This window comes from Pempheris klunzingeri, chromosome 18 (assembly GCF_042242105.1).
Source record: "Pempheris klunzingeri isolate RE-2024b chromosome 18, fPemKlu1.hap1, whole genome shotgun sequence".
Lineage (NCBI taxonomy): Eukaryota > Metazoa > Chordata > Actinopteri > Acropomatiformes > Pempheridae > Pempheris > Pempheris klunzingeri.
This window is the reverse complement of record NC_092029.1, coordinates 6036653-6059743: the sequence shown is the minus strand read 5'-3', so window position 1 is coordinate 6059743 and position 23091 is coordinate 6036653. Positions and strand designations below refer to the sequence as shown.

General features: G+C 41.6%; 2 protein-coding genes across 5 annotated transcripts; one reads left to right on the top strand and one right to left on the bottom strand.

Annotated features, from left to right (window-relative positions):
• Window positions 1-708: 708 nt before the first annotated feature.
• enpp5 (ectonucleotide pyrophosphatase/phosphodiesterase 5) lies at window positions 709-7891 on the bottom strand. The gene is made up of 4 exons (XM_070849788.1): window positions 7672-7891; window positions 5452-6358; window positions 4840-5016; window positions 709-3126 (listed from the first exon to the last, which is right to left on the bottom strand). The coding sequence occupies exons 2-4, from the start codon at window positions 6335-6337 to the stop codon at window positions 2723-2725; spliced, it is 1467 nt and encodes a 488-aa protein (XP_070705889.1). The 5' UTR covers window positions 6338-6358; window positions 7672-7891; the 3' UTR covers window positions 709-2722.
• A 6058-nt stretch (window positions 7892-13949) lies between these two features.
• On the top strand, window positions 13950-21530 carry hmgn3 (high mobility group nucleosomal binding domain 3). Of its 4 annotated transcripts, none has more exons than XM_070848875.1 (7): window positions 13950-14128; window positions 16089-16139; window positions 16431-16460; window positions 18063-18113; window positions 18634-18729; window positions 18956-19055; window positions 20665-21530. In XM_070848875.1, exons 1-7 carry the CDS (start codon window positions 14114-14116, stop codon window positions 20670-20672), a joined length of 351 nt encoding a protein of 116 aa, XP_070704976.1. In that variant the 5' UTR covers window positions 13950-14113; the 3' UTR covers window positions 20673-21530. The 4 variants fall into 4 exon arrangements, with proteins under 4 accessions (XP_070704976.1, XP_070704975.1, XP_070704978.1 ...); XM_070848874.1 differs by having other exon boundaries at window positions 18631-18729; XM_070848877.1 differs by lacking the exon at window positions 18956-19055 and having other exon boundaries at window positions 13952-14128.
• Window positions 21531-23091: the final 1561 nt, after the last annotated feature.

Below are 23091 nucleotides of genomic sequence, written 5' to 3'. Positions count from 1 at the left end.
GTTAACAAGTGATTTATGCAAAAGCTGAGGCCTGTGGCTTCAAGGGCATATTAGTAGTTTAGGTGCATTCCCTCATGAGTGCAGTAAACACTGAAAAGTTGTATTTTATTTTTCAACATGGGCTATTATTCATTTCAGTCCCACACTGTGAGTTTGTTCACTCCTGTTAACCTGTTGGAGTAACTTCATTTTCGACCTTGAATTTTCTCTTCTTTTTCTCCTGAATCACGACTTAAGATTTATCAGGACTTGTACAGTTTTGTTTTGTTGAACAAGATACTCAGTTTCTTTGTTCAACTTCAATGTTTAATTAAAATGCTAATAATTAATCTGTCTATGGGTCTGTATGGAAGTTATGAGAGGGGAAGGTCAGAGTGGGGTCAGAATTTGGAGGGTTATGTTTTTTTCTTTTTACTTAAATTCTGAGATTTTTGGGGGCAGGGGAAGACATTTTATTTTTTCAAAGATTTATATTGTCCCCACCACCACCACAATAATGTTCCTATAGTGTTAACAAGTGTTGTAATCCTTACTTTTTCTACTTGAGCTGTTCTCTGCATGTGTTGGCTTGGGGAAGGTCAAAACACAAATGTCTGGAGTAGGAAAATGTTAAAGGCCGTGGTATCATACGCAGACATGCACACACACGGAAATAATAGAACAACATTTCTCAGTTTCACATAAGTCCTTTTAATTTCAGAAGACTCTTTAAATGCATCAACATGGCAAAGATTAATTTGTAAAGTATATTTAATATCCAAGTTAATAAACTGAGATGAACCTGATTTAATCATTTTAATTTTCTAACCATTCCAAATGAATTATTTAAATGTTGTGGTTATATTTTGTTTCTCTGTCAAGTCAGGGGAAAAATTATCAGACAACACTTCTCTTTCATAAAACAAGACAATTATCAGAAAATTAACTATTTCCATATAAATTCTTTCAATTTATGAATTTAAATTTCGTAAAAAGTATATCACAGTGATGTCTGTCATTTTATAGCGCACAGGTATTAGTCAATGCATCTAAAAAAGAAGAAATTGAGCATATTTTTCCTTTAAAAGGTGCTGAAAAAATATTAGAATTTATCTGCAGATTTGGGTTCTACTTGATATTTGACTGTCTACGATTATGCTAATTGAAAAGCTTTTTGGCAAGAGGCACCTAACTTTTTTAAAATTCAAATAGCAACTACGAACAAGAAGTGCAAATTATACATGACTTAAAAAGCTTCCAGCTACTGCCCCTTCGTTCTGTTTCATTTCTATCCTTTAGTGCAAATCAGGGGAACAGTTCTTGCAAGTCATGCTGAAATAGTCTTCACACCCAAGCAACAACAAAACCCTTAAAATCCCTATGACGAAATACTGACCAACAGCAATTGCACTTCACATTTCACCAACAAATGACCATGGTCATGACTGTCAATGTATGAACAGGAGGGAAACACACTGCCATCTATACAGAAAAATGCCCTCCAAACACAAAATCTATTAAAGAACAGACTGACTGACACACAAACAATTGCACACCTTATCGAGATGTTCTCCCTAAAGTTAAAAGGCAAATGGTAACTGACTACTAAAGAGCAAGGTCGTGGAGTGATCGGCACGTGGAACGGCCTACACGTCTGAGCAGTAGCCTGGCACACTGAGTGACACTTTAGAGGAACATCTGCTTCCAAGTCACATTCAAGAATAATACTGACCCCAACCAATTTCCTGAAACCGGTTTAGTTTGAATACTCTTCCTATTAATCACAACATTCATATTTCAAGTAAGTGCTAAGTAACTGCTAATTCAGTGCTCAGACCACAAGTAGAACAATTGTTGGGAAAAATCTGACGAGGCCTTGTTCCTTCATCACAAATCTGTTTAGCGAAGATTTGAAAATACAGAAAAGAGTAAAGGTGTCAGTATGCTTGAAACAAAGTGCTTTATGGGTTGTTAAATGGCACCTGGAACCCTCCACATCTTAGACGTTGGAATTGACAATGCTTGTCTGACAATTTCTCTAACTTTCCAAAACTGACATCAGATTTGTAGAGGGGACTAAGTAAGCAGGGTGTGAACTTATCCGTAAAGCTATTTTTAAATTTTTCTTCACACTTCATTACTTCTGTTTTCTTATGTAAAAATGAGTGCAACAGTAAATGACAGATTGTCTGTCTGGAAGTGTGCAGAGCTGATGATAATTGCTTCTTCCCCCTCTCTATGATGGCTTACTTTTAATCTTCGACTGGTTGTTTAGCTATAAACACTCTAACATTCAGACAACCCAGTTTGTTTTAATCATACTGAGACCTTAACGCTATCCAAGTCACGGCTTTGGCCAACAAAGGTTTGTACTTGCCAGAATCACAGCTTAAAATTCTTACTTGTTAAGTGACAATGAAAATGACGATGATGTTGGGTAAAATTCACAATCAAAGCAAAGCCACTATAAAGCCCATGTAAAGGTTTATTATCTTCATTAAGCCTGCACCAGAAGCACACCCTAGACATTTCCCTTACACTCAAGCAAGCCAGCGGTACCTTTATATATGATAAGGAGGTTAGATTAGATTCCCTTGATCTTCAACTAATAAAAAGAGCAGCACAATGGCATTTAGTCTTATTCAGTATAAGGGAGCGTTTAAGGGATGTTTCTGGGCAGAGCGGACTACCTTGGGGAGCAATACCTCCTCTTTTGTGTCTGCCATCTTTTCTATGACTTCAGCTACAGGTGCAAGTCCTCTTGCAGTAAGGGCTGCGACATCTCCCTGCTTCGGTGTTTTAGTGAGGGCAGCTGTTTGAGCGTCACTTGTCTGATGTAGACCACCAGAAAGCCCAGCACCATCACCACACCGAGGAAAGAACCCACGACGGGGGCGTAGGAGTACCCGTTGACCCTGGGAGGGGTGCTGGGCGTCGATGGAAATTGCTCTGGGGACAGAAGGTCCATAACGTTTAAGAGGGAGCCGTTGTTCGGTAGAGGAGCGATGGACAGGATCTGACACATGAGAGGGTAAAGGTCAACAGAGCGCATGGAGGTCTTGATGTATTTCTGGCGAAAGGCCGGCCCACGGGCCACGAACACGGGCTGCATGCTTCGTAAGTTGTTGTCATAGCCATGGTTTCCCACTGGAGAGAGAAAAACCAGAAACCCATTTGCATAAATAGGTACAATGCTTTGCTGTTAATCATCCTCGCATTGTTAATCTACAGGTCTCCAGTTTCTACATCCAATGAATCACAGGCAGCACTTGTTGTTTAGAGATTTATGGGATCTGGCACTGCTGCTCTTTCAGATGATTTAATGCCATCACTGCTTACCCCAGCTGACTGGTTACTGTTAAATCAATCACAGCAACGCACAAGCAAAGCAGAAAATTACATCAAAGCACACAAGCACAAAGACCTTTGATGAAAACTTATACTGGCTAACTACTGCTCCTGAAATGTATCAGTGCTATTACATTCCTGAGGAACTGACAGGATTCATTTAGCGTGCTGAGAGTAAAATCAATACAGTCCAAGGCTGCCTGTGATAGCAGCATTAGTGGTTTTAACTACCATCAAATCAGGTACAGTATCTCAGACTTATCCTGTCGCATGAGAACGCACAACTGCAATACGTAGTCCTGCCAATGGTTTCATGCTAATCCACTGATCAACAGTGTGGTAACTTCAATGTACCGACAAAGGCAGGGAACAAAAGAACTGCTAGCAAGTTAACATGGATGTCAATAATGCAGAAGTTTAAATATTTGAATAATTAGTTTTGGAAATGTTTTATGAGGAAGGAAAAACACCTTGTTTAAGGTATGATCACATGTGCCTTCATGCAACAATACTATGCTGTATTCAGTCCTAAAATTGGGAAATCATGTCACGGTAGAGGGACCACAAACAGCTACCAGTCTGTGAGAACGATGCCACAGTTTGTATTTTGGTAGTGTAATGTTAAACGTGGTGATGAAATACGCTAGAATAGTCACCTCTCCATTTCCAAACACAGCGCCTTACTGTTTTTTTGGCCAATTGTGTGTGTGTATGTGTCTGTAAGCCTGCAGGAGCTGGTGAGATATTACATAAATACAGGAATTGCATGCTTGAATTCATCTGTCGCACCCTCTTCAAAGGAAATAAACAGAGGAGAAAGTGAATATTCATAGGGTAGAACTGTACCTTTACTCTTCAGCTACCAGACAGTGCAGGTCCAGTCCACATGAGCCGTTAATAATCACCAATAAGTAAGAAATGCTTTGATTCATGCACCCTGGATTTACACTACTACAGTGCTCTCCCTGTACTGCACTAAGAAGAATACGCTGCCACTGCTAGACCTTAACAGCTGTGGTTTTATTTTGGCTGAGCAGTCTCGCGCTATGTTGTCACTGAGGACTTATAGAGTCAGCAGGTTTTCCTCGCACTCACAGACTCCAGCGAGTCATCTTACTGATTCACAAGCCTTTAACACGCCGGCAGGAAGTAAGCAGTAAGACTAGCTGCAGTGAAAAACTCTGTGATACACAGTTTGAGATCTCTAATCTGAAAAGGAGGTGTGTTTAAAAAAAAACAAAAAACCTGCTTGATTTAAATTGGATTAAGGAAAATAACAGCACAATAAATCCACACAGACTCCTGCTGTTTCTTAGAGAAAGCGAATCTGGCTTCCTTTGTTAATTACAGCTGGTACAACATGAGCTAGCTTTGGTTCAATGACTGAAAAAAATCTCCAGTGACGCTATAAATAGAGCAGATGCAACCTGCAGTTTGAAAAAAGCAAACCCTGTGTGATATGTGCAGCCAGGATATTGTGTTAACACAGCTCGATGAGGTTTGAGTACGTACACATGAAGGGCCTTTTCCTCTTCTGCATAACGGTCCAGCCCTCCTTGGCCTCTATGAGGATGGGCATGATCCTGACGTTGTGCTGATAATGGAAGTGCTTGGGAATGTCTTCCTTCTTGTAAACCACCATGTTCGGGTTCGCATTCACCAGCTTATCATACACCTCGTCAAACTTCCCTGCAGGACAGAAGACAAGCAAAATTAAAAAGACATTTCAGGAGCAAAGATTTTACTTTTTTGAAATTCTGCCAGTGTTTATGTACAACTTCATGTAAATATAACTAAAGGAAATACAAAATATTTGATTCTAGATTAAAACTTCATATTCCTAAAATTATTAACAGAATATGTCCTGTCCTGAAACCATATTGTGTCGTTGTTTTGTCGTGCACGCTCACAGGGTAGCTGTTTCTGCCAGCCACTGCTTTTTATGCTACGCTAAGCTAACTGTCTCATGGCTGTAGCTCCATATTTATCGCACAGACACGAGAGTGGTATCAATCTTCTCCACACACTCTCAGTAAGAAAGCAAATTCGTATATTTCCAAAAAACGTTACAATATTCCTTTAAGCGTGTTTATTGACGGCATTAAATGTGGCGGAGAGTGATACCTTCTTTGGGCAGTATTCCCACCACAGGACTCTTATCCACCCAGGTGTACAGGTCTCTGCTCACATACTCATCCAGTTCTATGATATTATCAGTGGAAAGCTGCGTCATGCCGTGGTCACTGGTCACTATCAGGTTCACTTTCTCAAACAGGCCCGCCTTCTTTAGCTCATTTATGAGGAAGCCGAGCTTCTCGTCGATCCCGACGATGACTACGTCCATGAGGGAGCTCTGAGGTCCCAGGTTGTGGCCGCTCTCATCCGGCTCCTCCCAGTACAGGACTCCAAAATCCACTGCTTCTTCTTTGGGTGCAGAGAACCACTCAATAATCCGCTCCACTCTGGTTTCAAAGGAGACCGAGGCATTGTACATGAGGTATTGGCTGGGGAACGTGCCGTGGATCTTCACGTCAGACCCCGGCCACATTGCCGCCCCGCTTCGCCCTCCAGCTTTCTGGACGGTCACCCAGAGGGGCACGGCCTCCTCCCACCACTGTGACTCATATATACTGTTCGTCTCCATGGAGAAGGACTGGTTCAGAACGGGGTCGTACATCTCGTTGGCCACGATGCCATGTGTCTCGGCAAACAGCCCCGTCACCAAGCTGTAGTGGTTGGGGAAGGTTTTGGTGATGTAGGCGTTTTCCACCTGCTCCACTTTCACCCCCTCATCGATTAAGCTCTTGAAATTAGGCGTCGGGACCCGGTTAATGTAATCCCAGCGGAAGCCATCGAAGGACAAGAGCAGCAGCTTGGGCCGGTCACCCAAATTGTGGCTCCTGCGCTCATGTTGGTTCAAGCGATGGAGGGAAACCAGAGGCGGCAGCAGCAGCAGGGCCCACAGGCAGGCCAGAGGACTGCAGCCTCCTCGCAGCAAGCAGCCCAGCATAGTATGGAGTGATGAGACGACCTACAAACATACACACAGCTGCTTAGGGAGAGATGACTGAAGTAAAGCAATTAACCCCCCTCATCTGGAAAAAAGTACATGGACTCTCATCCACATACCTTATGTGCAATTACAGTTTGGGATGTTTAGACCTCAGTTCCACAGAAGAGAAATCAAAAAGCTACAGCATGCAATGCTAGTGGTGCAACTAACTTATTTTCAATATAAATTCATCCAGCAAATCTTGATTCTTGATAAACCTTTTGTGTATTAAATGTCAGAAAAGAGTCCTGAGTGATGCCAGTTTTATCTGATATTTATGAGTAATATCTTTAAAATTAGATTCTTTGTCAGCCGACTTATTGATCAGTTGACTATAGTAGACATTCAGCTCTATTTCCAACTTTGTGGTGACAGTTTGGGGAAGCCTCCGTCCAAGCCAGCCCTCGAAAACATCACCTCACCTCCATATTAATGCCTATAGTCTAAAAATGAGTCGTTCAGCTGCCACAAATGGGTGCATTGTTCAAGGTTAAGCTGCTTTGTTTAGGTGTCCAAATAATTTTCAACATACTGTATATTTTGCACGAGTTATGCAAAACAGAGATCCAGTCAACAATGATAAAAGCCAACATTATGGCATTTGCAGCTAAATATCTGTAAACTATTTCTGCATTTGAGGATTGAGGCGAATAATCCATTAGAAAGTTAGTAAACAACTAAGTAATAAGTCACTTATTGTGCAAAAACACCAAAAAATAGCTTGTAAAATATGAAAACCTGCTTATGTGTTACTCAATACATTGTAATTTGAAAACCTTTTTGAGGTTTTGGACTGTTGGTTGGAATTTTTCTTAATTTTTATAGGTCAAAAATGTATCAACTAATCAATAGATGAGAGTAACTTGCAGCCAAGGAGTCTGGTGTTTTATAGCTGTAAAGTTCATGATACTTAGACAGCCTGGACACTATATTATTCTGATCTCTCCGGCTCTGCTTGACATGGATTAGACAGGTTGAGCATCGGCACTGAACACATCACAGGTGAGGAGAGCAATAATGTCACTGGACATTTTTGCAGACTTTATATAAAACGACCGCAATGCATCTATAAAAGCGGCTTAAGCACACATGAATTAATGACAGGCTTCCTGCTGCCAGACAGCCACAGTAAAGCGGAGGTTTGGGGCTTCTGTGCTGCAGAGCTAAAGGCTAAAACACGCAGCTGTGCCTGCAACAACAACACGAGCGAACAGCTCACACAGAAGGAGTACCTGAAGCCACATCGGGGCAAAGAAAAATGCACAAAATACTGTGCTGTCAATAAGCTTTACCTTGTTATCTGATCCCGCACTGGCTCGTCTGGAAGCTGCAAACAGGAGATAAACAGCCGGACTGTGGAGCTATGAAGGAAGGAAGTCCCGCCTATTAACCCGCTCTATGTTTTCTTTAACCTTTATTGACAGATATCAAACCAAACGAGAGCATCCGAAGACAAAAGGCTGCCCGGCGTTTCCTGCAAGTGCATGCTTCTCTCCGTGCACAGCTGCATCCCCCAAATCCAGCGCACAGGTCCCAATGACGTAATGTAGGATGAGGAGGGAGGGAGGGGGGAGGAGGAGGAAGGAGGAGGGAGGGAGGGACCCGGTGTTATAAATAGACTTCTTAGTGGTAGTTAGGTTACAATCATTGTGCTGTTAAGATGAAAAATCAGACAGAAAGCATTGGTTTTGCCAGGTGGAATGATGTTAATGCATTTAAAGATGTGAGGGCAGAAGAAATGCGCGCTCAAACTAATGCTCTGCTAAAAAATGCTAAAAATAGTGACTTTGTTGTTCTAATTCTGTCAGTTTATTATCTTATTTATTTATTTTATTTTATTTTATTTATTTAGCGTAAGATGGTGCTAAACGTGCAGCGCAGTAGTGCAACAGCCGCCCTGCATCAGCAGTGACACACTTTGACCACAAGGTGTCGGTGCAGTCCGGCCTGAAAGAGCCTGGCTTTCCTCTCACCCTGCTACAAAGAAAGATGGCATCTCAGTCATGACGCTGCATGCTGAGAGTGAGACTATTTCTGACCCACTGACAAGCTCCTCCATCTCTGTGGAGAGAGAGAGAGCTCAGTTTACTGATACTCAATACAGCCATGCACCATTTTAATTCTCTCCTCTATGAATGCAATAGCCATTTTTGTGAGGAACAGCTAATAAATCCACCCTGAGGCGAGATTCGACACCGTTTCCAAGGTCGAGAGGGAACTTGGAAAGTCCATTTTTTAAACCAACACACATGATAAGTGCTATACTCCCTCTGCCGATGATCATGTGACACGATCAAAAGCTCCTGGACAGCTCATAAATGGACCTAGACATGAGATTGTTTGGTCGTTTGTCGTCTCCAAGGTCAAGAAAGAACTTTTCAACTCAAAATCATTTTACTACTTGAAGTGTGAATCATAAAATAGGTCTCTATGTGCTGCAAATCCACAAGAGGGGGCTCTCAGGTTCCTGTTGATCCTGTGGATCCTGGTCCTGGCCCTGCTGATGTGGTTCTCTGGTTCCTGTGGGTCCTGGTCCCGGTCCCGCTGATGTGGTTCTCTGGTTCCTATGGATCCTGGTCCTGGTTCTGCTGATGTGGTTCCCTGGTTCCTATGGATCCTGGTCCTGGTCCCGCTGATGTGGTTCCCTGGTTCCTATGGATCCTGGTCCTGGTCCCGCTGATGTGGTTCTCCACCAGCCAATGGATCTGCATCTGTCCAAGGCTACAGCCTGTCCGTCCTTGGGAGCTGGATCTCTCCTTCACTGTGGTGCTCCCGGAGGTTTCTCTTTTCCTTTTTCCTTCCCGAAGAAGGAGGGTCATAAAGGGCAAGTGATGCCTCGGACTGATCCTTTGGCCTCATCGACTGCTGGACTCTTTATTAGATTGTTTGTTCGCTTACTTCTTTTTTATTTCAGTGAACTGTGTAAAGCACTGTGAGACACTCTGTTGTGATATTGGGCTATACAAAATAAATTGAATTGAATTGAAAAATTAAACAGGCTTATAAAGCATAGTTCATACATAATCTTTAGTAAATATTAAGTTTAGTTTATATTCTCAACTTGTATGCCTGAAAGTGGTTTTGTCAGTGAGCATAGAGCATCCATATGTAGAGCAAATGCAAAAAGACTAAAGCCATTCAATAAATACGCACATGATTAAAAAATCCATCTTATATCTTGAGTTTGATTTGTAATGAGTTTAATTTAAGGCACATTTAGAGCATCAGTGCAAAAAGCTGTTGACTGCATTCCCCTTTGTACCCGCTGTGAACACCAAGCATATCTGATACCGTGGAGCACGGCCATTATGAGCCTTGAACACAATGATGATAATCTTAAAATCTATTCCAACCCTCACTGCGGCCTCTGGAGACATTTCAAAACTAGAGGATTGGGATCATATTCCCCAGCTTGACTTATAACCCTGTCTTGGCAAATTCCACAATAATTTTAATAATTCAGGGGTGCTTTTCAGACGGCCAAACAAAAGGGAGCTGTGGTCTAAACTGAAAGTGAAGGAAGATTTCACCAAGGGATTGTTTAAAAACAGCACTCTCGGCCCCAAAGTAAGAACACGGCTCATCACGTCACTGTCACAACGTTTGAGCTACTTATAATTAAAAGTCTTTCAGGCATTTGGACCGTTTCCAGTGGTAAAACCCAAGTTTTAATAGCATGACCTCTTTGGCACGCTAACACACATCCGTCTATGTGACCGTCTGTCCGTCCTTGCTTGCTTCCTTCCTTGCGTGCTTGCTTCCTTTCTTCCTCCCTTTCTAGGATGTGGTTGGCTCTGGTTTCTTTAAACCAGGGGTGTCAAACTCATTTTAGTTCAGGGGCCACATACAGCCCAATTTGATCCAAGTGGGCTGGACCAGTAAAATCATAGCATAATAAACTATAATTAATGACAACTCCAAATGTTTCCCTTTGTTTTAGTGCAAAAAAGTACAAGTACATTCTGAAAATGTTCACATTTAGTGAACTATCTTTTTACAAAACATTATGAACGACCTGCAATTTGTCTTCTCTGTAATTTTTACACTTTGTAAAGTCATCCCGCAGGCCGGATTGGACCCTCTGGCGGGGGCGATTTTGGCCCGTGGGCCGTATGTTTGACATCCCTGCTTTAAACAAAGTTGGGTAACTAGTCATTGGACTTCTCACTTTCACATCACACGTCACCTTCCATGTCTAAACCAGACACAGAATATGAAACATTGCGTTATTTCAATCCTTTTGAGCCATTCTAGCAGAGTAGCTCTCTCGATGTTTATCAGTCTGCTGGTCTGCCCACCATTTTGGTCCAGACTCGAGTGGGCTGCCATGAAAATTTGTGCAGATATTTATGAATCCCAATGACTTTTCCTCTTGCACCGCCATGAGGTTGATATCTGTGGTTTTAATAAGTGAACACCCCTGGATGGATTGTCACACAATGTAGTCAGTCGTGTTCCTCTGATGAAAGTTTGAATTGTTGGCAGTTTAGTGGTCTCGGCTCTTTTCCTCTAGCGCCATCATCAGGTCGATAATTTGTTTTATGAGCAAATATCAGCTGAACTTCAGTGTTTAGTTCTAGTTAGCAAATGTAAGCATGCTGACGCGCTAAAACAAGATGGTGAACATGGTAAACGTACCTGATAAACAGCATCATGTAGCATTGTCACTGTCAGCATGTTCGCATAATGTTAACTTTTAGCTAAAAGCACCACTATGCAGTTAGAATGGCTTTAGACTTGTTTAACTATATTCACAGAAAAATCAGTTCATAAACATGATTTGGTGCACATTTTCAAAACTGGCTTCTCTAATTTATTTAATTCTTTACATTTCATAAGTGAAAACAATGTGTGAAGTCAAGCCAAGCACCCCAAACGACAAAAGGGTTCAAACAAGAGAAAATGAACAAATAGAAAAGTAACAGTGAACCCAGCTGTGTCAAAGGGTTTACTCGACGTGAATATCAAGTTTAACATTTTTTGGGATCATTTCTGTTCAGTGTGGATTCCTTTGTGTCTTCCTTTTATGTATGCATGTGTTGCACATGTTCCTCATTGTGTTTTCCCTCCCATTTAGCTGACGTTGGGAATCTACACTGTGTGGGAACAGTGGAGCAGCCATCAAGCTACCTGCTCCTGTGTGTTCTGGGTTGACGTCTAAAACAGTTGTGTATTCACACCCATGTAGACATGGAGGGTTTTGTGTGTTTGGGCAGGAAAGCTCTGTCTATTGTGAGACTTGTGGCTCTCTGTCTATTGTGACGTTACACAAGAATGTCGAGTTTGCTTTTGTTGTCTATTTGTAGAATGTTTTTTGGCATTGTATGCTTTAAATGTCATGGTAATTGCTGTGAGGTGTGCACTTAAACATTATAGGATATGGTATAGGCCTTTTGTTTAGTGAGGGATGTTCTGGATTTTTATTGTTTCACGCTGACCGCGCCAAATGTTATGAACTGAGTGAATAGCAGTAAAATTTAAACTTTCAAATTAGAAAAATGTTGTGGCAGCAATTATCTAATTTCATAAGAAGTATCCAGAAATTCTGATTTAGTTTACAACACTTTTGAAAAGTAGTCTGTCCTGGCCTTTTAAACATTAAAGTACAGCTGAATAAATTAGTCCACTCATTGATTAGTCAGCTGACAGAAAATTAATCAGCTATTTATCTACTGAATCATTTTTCAAGCAAAAACGCCAATTATTCTCAGGTTTGGCTTTTTGTGAAATGTGAACTGCTGTCATTCTTTTTATATATAATAGTAAACTGAATATCTCTGGGGTTTGAACCAATGGTTGGACAAGCAATTTAAAGACATTATGACATATTTTACTATTCTTTAAACATCCCATAAAGTAAATGATAAACTGGTTAATTGAATAAACTAAACTTTTGTCAGTGTTTTTTTTTTTGTGTGTGTGTGTGATTTTGTAACTATCGAAAGGCGTCATGCAGCGCGACTAAAGCAATAAACATGGACAGTGGACAGTTGTATGTGCAAGCTTGGTAAGGCATAGTGGCAAAAAACTAGAAGCTTTGCCATACAGGGTTAAAGTAAAGATTATAATAAGTCACAACAGGGGGACAGTAGCACCGAGGGTCACTTCGGTTGCCCAGAAAAGTTTAGTGTAAATATTTATTTATCATCACAACATATATTTATTTGCTATTGCTTATTTTCTACTGGTGCTTTCTTCACTCTTTCTTTTCTATTGTTGCTGCTGTAACGTGAATTTCCTCCTATGGGGGATCAATAAAGGAAGTCTAAGTCTAAAAGTAGTTTTTGGACTCTGGGGCCAGTCTGAGTCTGAGACTTTGGGACACCTGGGCTTACCGTATCAGGACCTGACCACAGGGGTGGTGCTGGTGCAGCCAGTCTGACGTCTGTCTGGTAGCCACACATACTCCTTCACTGTAACTGGGCTGCCTATTGGGAACTTGGCTTCTTGGTTTCTACCTTATCAGGTTTGTCTGTAGAAAGTATCAGCACCCATACTGACCTGGTGCAGTGGATCGAGCATTGGCCATGATGTGACTGATCCACATTAAAAGCAGTTTCTTTGTCTTTGTCACTCGGTATCAGCAGATACCCAGAGATGAGGTATGTGAATGGGTATCAGGAGAAAACATCAAATCAGTATCCTGGTATGTGGACATGAGAGCTCCGTTTCAAAAGCACAACCTATTCCTCCACATTAGAGATACACATTTTTAAAAAGCATGGGGATTTATGTGCTTTAAGACACTGAACAATCCTGCCATGATTTAAGAATTTGAGGGTTTTTGAGTCTTTTATGAGGGACAATTCTACATATCAACTCAATATGGCATATCCTGCTCTATAGGAGCTTTGACTCTTTTGTGTTGCTCTTTGCAATTATGAACTATGTGTATTCTGATTTTGCTGGACAGTCCTAGTCCTACCTGAGAAACCACAAACTTAGCACTGCTGCACATTCAATGCTCTTGCCCACAATTTAGCCTTTATCTTATTTCTACACCTGTCTGACATGCTGATATTTTACACTCATGGAAAGAAAATGTGTCTTTATCATGAAATAAATCACTCACTGCTCTAATTTGTCTTCAATAGTGAGTTTATAGTGACCTTATTCATTGTATTGTTTTACTAGTATCATGTTCCTACTGGGACTGGTGCCTCTGCAGTATTTGTTGTGCAAAACCATGGTGTATGATTACTCTAGGTCTTTACAGCAGGGGAAACCCTACAAGACACAATGCACAGCAGCTTTTCTGGATCTCCTCTATGGCGGATATTGTGCCATTGTGCCCCTTTTTTCTGGTCCTTTGTGTTTTATTTACAACATTCTCTCTTATCCTACATTACCCAGATCCACCGAGAGACGGCCCCTCTTTCATTGGCCTGTCTCCACTTTCCCTCTCAGCCATGGTCGTCTGGTGGGATCTGCGCACAAAGAGCGCGTAGCCAATCACAGCCCCCCTTTGGTGAGTCTCAGCCAATGGCCGCAACCCTCTTATTTACATAGAGACGGGACGAGCCAATCGGGAGTCAGCACAGGAGAGGATTTTGACCCCTCTACCCAATGGTTGTGGGAGGTATAGAGTTTTGGGGAGTGCATATAATCAACATATTATCGAAGGTGCTTAGATATTGATCCTCTATTTCGAGGTAGTTCAAATTCGCCTCTCTTGGACCTTCGGGTTTGACCTTAATTTTTTCCGTGCTTGGTGGAGAGTAATTCACGCGTAAAATGCCGAAGAGAAAGGTGAGTGTCGTTTGAGCCACCAAGCTCACTTCACTGTAGTTTTTCTGCTCTTGCCTTTGAGGAAAATAGCAGTGCGCGATTTCTGTGGCGACGTCGAGGCAGGTGAGGTGATACCAAAGTTTGAGGAAGCGTCTTTTCGTCCGCAGGCATTCAGGCGTATTTAACGCGTTCTCGCGTCTCCGTTAGATATTTCTCCAGTAATGTTTTCCTCTTTACACCACAAATGTCCCCTGTGTTCATCTCAATGGCCGTTCTTGTGGTCGTTTTATTTGCCACTTCCCTGTCCACTGTGCGCACTGGTGAATGTCAGACGGACCCGCCGGATGGATGGATGCGTAAATCCCGTAGGAGACGTGCGTGATGATTATTCTTCTGGGCGCGTGTCACGCATGTATGAGACTTATCGATTCTGAATAATGTGTAAGGTAACAGTCAAAAAAAAAAAAAAAAAAAAAAACCCAGATCACCACCTCCCTGTGTCATTTTGGTGCTCCAGCGGTGATGAATGGCAGCCGATTGAACAGACCCATATCCAGATGGAGAGAAAGGAATAAAGAAAGCGGGGATCAGAGACAATCGCCACTGTGTTAAAAGAGGCCGTGACACTATCTAAACAGAATTGCACGACGAGTTCCAGTGCATTGTATCAGTGCATACATGGAAATGGGCTTTTCTACCATCCAAAAAACTGCCATTGTCTGCGCAGATTCGCCTTTGAGGACAGAGAATGGGAGGCCTATAGGGGCGGAGGTCGCCCACATGCAAATGATGCGACTGCCAACCTGCGGGCTAAACCGACATTTTTTTTTTTTTTCACGGTGGGGGCGGACTCTCCTGTACAGTGTCCATACCCACCTGCAGCCTGAATATACCGTGTTCATGATATGATCATTCTAATGCAGGCTGACAGCCCTCAGGTGTGTTATTGTGAGGCAATAACTACATTAATCCATGTTTATAGTCCTTTATTCTTCAGGGAGCTCAGATCTTGGCAGGTAAACGTGATGCCTCCATTAAAATGGTGAATGCAGTTTTTGCACGTGTGAACTTCCTGAATTAGACTAAAATAGAATCTATATGTTTATATTCAATATTCAATTAATATGTTAAATCCAGAAAATACAAAATTATCTGTAAGGTTCTGAGAACAGCTGTATTAAAATCCTTAATATATTAATAAATCAGTGGAGACACCATCACAAGCATTAAAAAAGAACTTCTGTGGTTTGCGATCGCTGTTACTCAGTTTGCTGTTCGTTTGTATGATTTTATTGTGTGCACAGGACTTTGTAACTGTGTTCCACATGATGCTGTAACCAGCGATCATTTTCATTATCAACTGATCTGCCAATTATTTTCTCGATTCATCGTTTGATAATCCAAGTCACTTTTTCCTCAAGCCCAGCAGATGTCTTCAACTCGCTCTTTTTGTTCGACCAGCAAACCAAAACTCAAACATTTTCAATTTACTATCACAAAAGAGAAAGAAAACCAGCAACCGTTCACAGAAGAGAAAGTGGAGCTGTTCAAATAAGTGACTGATACGACTTATTGATAATAAATTAGGATTATCAAATAGTTCCAGTGGTGGAAAATGTAATTGATCGACTAATCGTTTCAGCTCTAGTTACACATTCATTATATTATTAGCAGTGAGGGGGATTCCTGTTTAAGAGGTAAAACACTTCCTGTGTTGTCACCTTTTGACCTTTTTCCAAAGCTACATTACTCATCCTGGCTACCTGTATTACTCCATAGAAAGGATAAGCTATATCCAAATCTAATTTTTATAATAAAAAAAAAAAAAGATGTATTGATGATAATCAATGAAAACAACCAGAAAAACAGCATTTTGAATGACAGACTTCAAAACTCTAGACTGGTCATAAGCTTGTGTATGAGCACCTGCACACACTTGCCCTGTTAATAGTGTCTTCATGCCTTGTTGCATTTCCTTCAGTCCCCAGAGGGTCCCGAGGGCAAGGAGGCCTCCAAAGTCACAAAACAAGAGGTAAATGATTCTCGTGTGTTTGTGTGCTGAGTGTGTGAGTGCAGGTGTGTGTTTGCGTGCTGTGTTATTTAATTATTTTTTTTGTACGACGAGAGTGTGTGTGTGTGTGTGTGTGTGTGTGAGAGAGTGGACACATGACAGGTTAATGATTAGGACACATGTAGCAGTCACCAAACAGATCAGCTCAAGATCAGCCCACAAAGGTACAACTGATATCTGTCTGTCTCTCTCTGTCGCTGTCTCTCTCTCTCTCTCTCTGTCTCTCTCATTGATCATCTCTTGCTCCGGTAGCCCACCAGAAGGTCAGAGAGATTGTCAGCGGTAAGTTTCGTTCTCCCCTCCCTGTCTTCACCTCTGTCACTGTCCTCTCCTTCCTCTCCCTGCCGTCCCCCTCATCCCGCCTCAGTCTCGTGGGATAGTAAGTGTCATGTTACCAAGTCAGAGTAAAGTCCTCACCCAGTTTATGGATCTGATCAAGGAAATTTACAAATTCCATAAACATGCGCCCGGAGGATTGTGCCTGGCTTGGTATGTGTGTCTTTTCTCTGTTGTCTTCGTCCGTTCTCAGTCAGGTCTGTTACAACACCTCGTTGATCTGTAGGGCTGCATGATTGAAAGGAGTCCATATTGCACTTTAATATTCCAACAGTTTGCTTTATCAGTAGTAGTGAAGCTTTTTTTTCTTGATTACATCACTTACTATAGTTGCAAAATACTTAACGGAAACCAAAACCGTTCACTGAAAATGTCCAAATGGCAAATTAGTTCCTCAAATCCTACCAAAAGTAATGATTCTAGACAGTAACTGTGATATTATCTGGCAAATGTAACATGATTTTTATGTGATCATGCAGCTCTGCTATATACAGGCCATGTCGTTTTATCTGTGTTGTACTATGCATGTCGAAGCCGTCCCTATTGAGTCTTTGCATGTCTTTGTATATTTGCATGTGCACTTTAAAGGAAAACACTTTGACATTTTGAGAAAAATGCTTATTTTCTTACTAGCTGAGACATAGAAGAAAAGATCAATGCCACTTTAATGTGGACGCTAGATATGATGCTAGCAGTTAGTTAGCCTAGCGTAGCATAAGACTGGAAATGGGGAAATTGCTGTTCTGGCCAAAGAGTAAAAACAACAAGTTGACTTTTTACGGGGGGGGGACTTTTCACTTTCAATGTAAACATGGTAGCAGTACATGTTTGCTGATTTAGTATCATCTTTGAATGCCTTCAGTGGTCAACTTATTTCATGAGATGTGACATTTGTTAGCAGTAAACCGGCACTAATGTGTTGTTTATTGGCTATTATTTGGACTGCATGACAAAAGCATAGTCTTTCTTGTGCTTTCCAAATTCTAATAAGCGTAGATAAAGACATTTCATACATGTGAATGTTAAGCCCCACTTCCACTAGTTTCAGAAGAATTGATGTCTTTCTTTTGCGCGGAGATATTTTGAGAAAGAATCACATGATTTCATTTTGTCACAGCAGTGTCTCTGTAGCTTCAGGGCAACGTGGTGTACATTCAGCAGCCTGGAAAAGCTCTGCAGCAAACGTACTCGCACAGAGCGGCCAGAATTTTAACTCCCATCTGATATAGTCATTGTACAGTGGTCTGAGGTCAGTTCACTTTGAGAGGAGGCAGATATTTAAAGCTACTTTGCACAAGAATGCTGTCAGATCCCATTGCTTAGGAAATACTATACAAGTACTTTAATATTAATGTTTATAACAGGGGTCAGTAGAGACAGTGCAGGCCTTCATGTGTTAGGTCTTGTGGCTAAAACAGTAGTATTTTAAATATTACCGAAATTACTTAAGTGTAGAAAGAAGAGGGAACTTAAGATAAAGTAATATATCTCCAAAAAATGTGCACTGTGTGGTTGGTCAGTTCTAACTGACTTCTGCCTAATTTGCAGAAGCCTGCTCCACCCAAGCCTGAGGCCAAGCCCAAGAAGGCCATCGTCAAGGTAAAGGACACACACACACACACACACACACACACACAGCTACACTTACAATCATTTATTCATATGTCCATGAATTTGCAACAGTCTGAGGCTCTGAGTTGCCCCTCATGTGCATGTTGAAGGCCACTGGATGAGGAAAACACAGAAACACACATTTGCAACATACACAGCTACACCTACACTATCCGGGGCTCATTCGTTCATACTATAATTTGCAGCCAAAACATTTGCAGCCAACAGCATAATCACATTTTTCTCATCCATTTGTATTATGAGGGGCATGTGGTGAACACTGTTTACCAATTGAAAACACTAGAGAACAAAAAGTGCTCTTGGAAATATTAATCTATTATTAAACTTAATAATAATCTGGTTCACCTGATACCCCCCTTTAGTTATTTTTGAGCAAAAAGCGATGAGCCTCACACATGCGGTAGATCATTTTGAGGTCATACTGAAATATTTTCAATGTGTATGCTGATATGGGCCATCATGTTCTTCTCATTGTCCCGCATAGAAGGTGGCAGATGATAAGGGGGTGAAGGCAAAGAAAGGAGGCGCTAAGGGGAAGAAGGATGACGGCCCCGCCCAGAATGGAGAGACCAAGACTAATGAGGTATGAGGAGGAAATATAATGCTGACGAAAAGAGAAAATGTTGATTCAGTCAGAGACAGACGAGAAAATAACAATTTTCATCTCCTTATTTGTACACACAAATACTCATTATCCACACTTGTGATACTTCATAACACACTGCATAACCACATCTCTTTCTGCTCACACACACACACACACACACACACACACACACACACACACACACACACACACACACACACAGATCTATGTGTCTCGTCCGTCTGTCAGTGTGTCCTCCATCAGAAACTCGGCTCCCTCCTTGATGTCAGTGAGAGGGCAGAGTGAGACAGTCAGAGTGAAGGGTATGGACGTGTGTTTCTAATCCACCTCTGGAGTGTGCGTTTGGATCATTTTAACTAATTACTTATACAGTAAATGTGTGTTAATTGAGCAAAGATGTACACAGTGTGCTTTGGAGTGCTGTGGCGTGTTCGAGAGCGAGCGTGAAAGGGACTGCAGTGAGCGAGAGCATGATGAAGAAGCGAGGATGTCTTTCATTTTGGTCGCTGTGTGCAGTGAAGTGGGCCAAGGACAACTTTTTGCTCAGCAGGAGGGTTCGCAGCTCACACAGCTGTGATGTGAAATGTGATTGGCTCGTTGTGTTCGCAGACAGCTGCCTCCACCAGTGCTCAGGCAGATAGGCAAATATGGCAGGACGTGTTCACTTTAGTGAGATCACACCATCCAGACTTGACTCACTCATTGACAGTGTTGATTTCTGCAGATACTAGAGGATCAGAACAATTTATTCAAAAAAATAAATAAATCTGAGCCATAGAGGAAGACATATCAGTATTTTTAATTTAATATTTAAGACATCTGTCAAGTAAGACGTTCACATGAGTGCCAGAGAAACATTCACTGATAATCATTTGTGTTGGCAGCTTGATGTCAGACCAATCGTCCAATTATAGTGAGTGTTCACATTTTACCTCTTGAAACTCATGAGCACTCACGTCACTTTGGCTTTGTAGATCTCAAATAATCACCAAAAAAAAAACTTTCTCACCCTTTTCCTTGTGGTAGTACAGCAGACAGTTTTTGTTTAATGTGCTGTGCTTTGAATCCCAATACAATGGAGGTGAATGAGATTGTAAAAATTACATTGAAGTAACTTAACAACAGCGTGTCTTTTCAGAAACAAGGTTCCAGTTATCCGTGATCTCGCAGTGAAGAGTTAACAGTGGAATTACTTTCTGCTGGAGAAATAATCCTTGACTGATTTTTCTCATCTGTCATCGTAAGAAATCCTAGAAAAAGTGGACAGGGTTTTAAAAAAACTTTTAAACAGAGTCAGGCCTGCTGTGTCACCCCATTACAAGTCTTTATGCTAACCTAAGATAACCACTTCCTGACTCCAGCTTCACGTGTAGCACACAGACATGAGTGGTGTCAACCTTCTCATCTGGCTTTTGGTAAGAAAGCGAAGAATTGTATTTCCCAAAATGATGATTTACTTCTTTAAATATGATTCTGAATGTGTTCAGAGAAGAGCTATGGCTGGAATTCTACTCTGAAAACTTGAGTATTGTTTCAAGAAGCGTGTTTAACAAGTTATTTGATTACTTACCAAATAAAACCTTAAAGTCAGGCCCACAGGCTAATGCAAAGTTATTCAAATCATGCTAAATGTGCATCTTGGAACAGGCACATCAAGCTAAAGGCAGCCCAGTGAGTGGCTTGTAGATGCAGGTCATCCATAGCTCATGTGGATGTTTCAGTAGAGGACATCACCTTTCACCCTCCAGCTGGATGAGGCTTATTTATTCATACGCAGAATAAAATCGGAGCAAAAGTTGTGGGTTGCTTTTTGAGGCTTTCAGTTCCAGTCCACATCGGGACCTACCTGTGGTGAACGATGGGGCAACATCTGTATCTCTGTGTAACTGTTCCCCGTCTCCCTCCCTCCAGGTAACTGAAGCAGAGGAGGAGGCGACTGAGGAGAAGGCGTAAAGACGCGGGCGCGTAAAGACACGGGCGCGTCCACCGACTCGCCCCCTCTGACTCCATGGCAGCAAAGCATCTTTTTTTACTGACGATTTTTGTACCATGCTGAATTTTTTTTAGACTTGTGATAGTAGAGATGGACAACCAGCAGCCCCATCCCATATGTTCACGCTCCTTTCCAGCTCCCTCTGCCTCCAGTATGTTTTTGTTCGGTCCTCCTCCCTCCTCTCTTCTGTATCACTACACACGCCTCTCAGAAGCAGAAAGACAGAATGAAGTGTCTTCATCAGGACGCTGCAGATGTTCTTCATCTTGCCTGACGGGGGCCGCAAACACGACTGTTATGATCTCTAAACCAGCTCTGCCTATATTTGTAGTCTCTTCAAAAGATGATCATTATTATTGGCACACACTATCTCCCCCCCCCCGATGGTTAAGCTGAGGATTTTTGTGGATTTATATCAGCAGTTTGAATGCAGAGAAAGAAACCAGGTTCAATGTTGTCATGGGGAACATCTGCAGCTTTTTTTTTTTTTTTTAATCTTAGTTTTTAGAACCACCACCACTGTTTGACATAGATCCTTTTGTATGTGTGTGTCGGAGTGAGTGTGTTTGTGGGTCTCTGTGTTTGACTTTGTTCCCCCCCCCCCACCATCCTTCCCCTTTCTCCCCCCTCCTCCCCCGAACGCCTTGTCCTGCAGCAGAGTGACATAGCAATAATGAGTGGTGCTTCTGTTCTAGACGGCTCTATTGGCTTTGGACCCTCTGGGCTTCTCTGAGTTTCATCCTGTTGGGAGAATATTTTGAAATAAAAGAAAAAGTTGATGTCACATGGGCATTTTTCTGTTTGTTATTTTCTTTGTCTCTTCTCTTATTTGTGTACAAAACTACTGTCAGAGTTATCGCACATTACATGTATTTTTCCCTAACTGGACTTCAGTGCCATCTTTTTGTCAGAGCCACTACTGCACTGTAATTATATGTAGTTTGGAAAACTCTACGAGACAACATGTATGCATGAGATGTCTGCCTCAGCTCCTTTTCACTTTGTTCATGTTTAGAGATACTTTTTAAACTAACACAAAGCCAGCGCTGTGTGTATCTTTGTGTGTGTATGTGTGTGTGTGTGTGTGAGGTCGCCAGGGGCACGTGGGGCTGTGTTAAATACAACTGCTGTGTCAGGAAGTGAAAGGTCAGCATTTGCCAGAGTGGTGGGACCGATGAAACCATACGGCCTCTTCATTGAGGGATGAGGCATCACTCACACTCACTGGCCAATGATGTGGACCAGTTCATCTTTTTTCAACGTGGGGGTGTGGAGTGATGATGCCTGAATACCACAGATACTAGAGAGGCCTATTAAAATGTATTATCAGGAGCCTCGGCTGACAATGTGATGGCTATTATACCAGAATGTAAAAGCAGTAGGAATGTGTGATTACCTTTAAAAAATCCTTTGTTTTTCTAAGTGGAAAATCTTCCACCTGGATGATCTGACCTTTTAAGTCATATACTACACCAATGCATCCAGGGTAAAGCTGCACAGGTACAATAATGATGATTAAAATCTCTGTGCAGCCATGAAGACCTCAGTAGCTACAAGAACACGCCGTGAGATATGATAGATATCTGTCAAAGCTCTCTGAAACGGCAGCACAAGCACGGTCGACACAAGCCATAACCGAAATTGCAACAGGTACATTAAGATATGAGCTTTCTGGATTAATGCATGTCAGTTTGTGGCAGTTCTGAATCAATCACACAGAAGGAATGGCTGCTCGCATCTAATCTAATCTAATGTACCCTCATATGTTATACTGTCACAAGACATATTGTAAAAAAGGGAGTGAATCTGATGAAGCAACAAACAAAACATATAGTTTATTCCTTTTTGTTTTAATGTGATCTGTTAATAAAATAGTTCCAGTCCTACTATTGTGGTATGTGCTGAATTTTAGTTTTTTGTTTTGTTAACTGAGGTTTAGATTCAACCAGCTGGCGTCCAGGAGAGGAGAACTTCTATTTTAAGTTATTTTGGACATATGGTAAAAAAAAAAATTGGAAGCAATTTGGTAAATGGTGTGTTTATTTGCTTTAAAAATAATAGAAAATTAAATTTTTTTAGAATGAATTGAATAATTAACAAATACACAGGTGGCCATTTCAGGCAAACTCAACATAATCCAGTGGACTTTTTGTCTGGTGAGGAATAATCAGTCCTACTTGCATAACTGAAATGTGGAAATAAACACTTGTCCATCATTATTCATAACCTTTGACTCCACAGTGGCCCTGCGCACAGACGAGTGCTACAGACTGAGGTTGCCTCCCTGTGGCCACGTCAGCCAGCACAATAACAACCACACTTGGGGCGGCAGGATGAAAGGTAAC

Excerpts from the sequence above, each read along its gene's own strand:
- hmgn3 (XM_070848874.1), top strand. Across the intron at positions 16,140-16,430 it reads CCAAAGTCACAAAACAAGAG|CCCACCAGAAGGTCAGAGAG; the intron begins GTAAATGATTCT and ends TTGCTCCGGTAG. Across the intron at positions 16,461-18,062 it reads GGTCAGAGAGATTGTCAGCG|AAGCCTGCTCCACCCAAGCC; the intron begins GTAAGTTTCGTT and ends CCTAATTTGCAG.
- enpp5 (XM_070849788.1), bottom strand. The coding sequence starts at position 6,337 with ATGCTGGGCTGCTTGCTGCGAGGAGGCTGCAGTCCTCTGGCCTGCCTG. Across the intron at positions 5,017-5,451 it reads GGGAATACTGCCCAAAGAAG|GGAAGTTTGACGAGGTGTAT; the intron begins GTATCACTCTCC and ends TCTGTCCTGCAG. Across the intron at positions 3,127-4,839 it reads GAGGAAAAGGCCCTTCATGT|TGGGAAACCATGGCTATGAC; the intron begins GTACGTACTCAA and ends TTCTCTCTCCAG.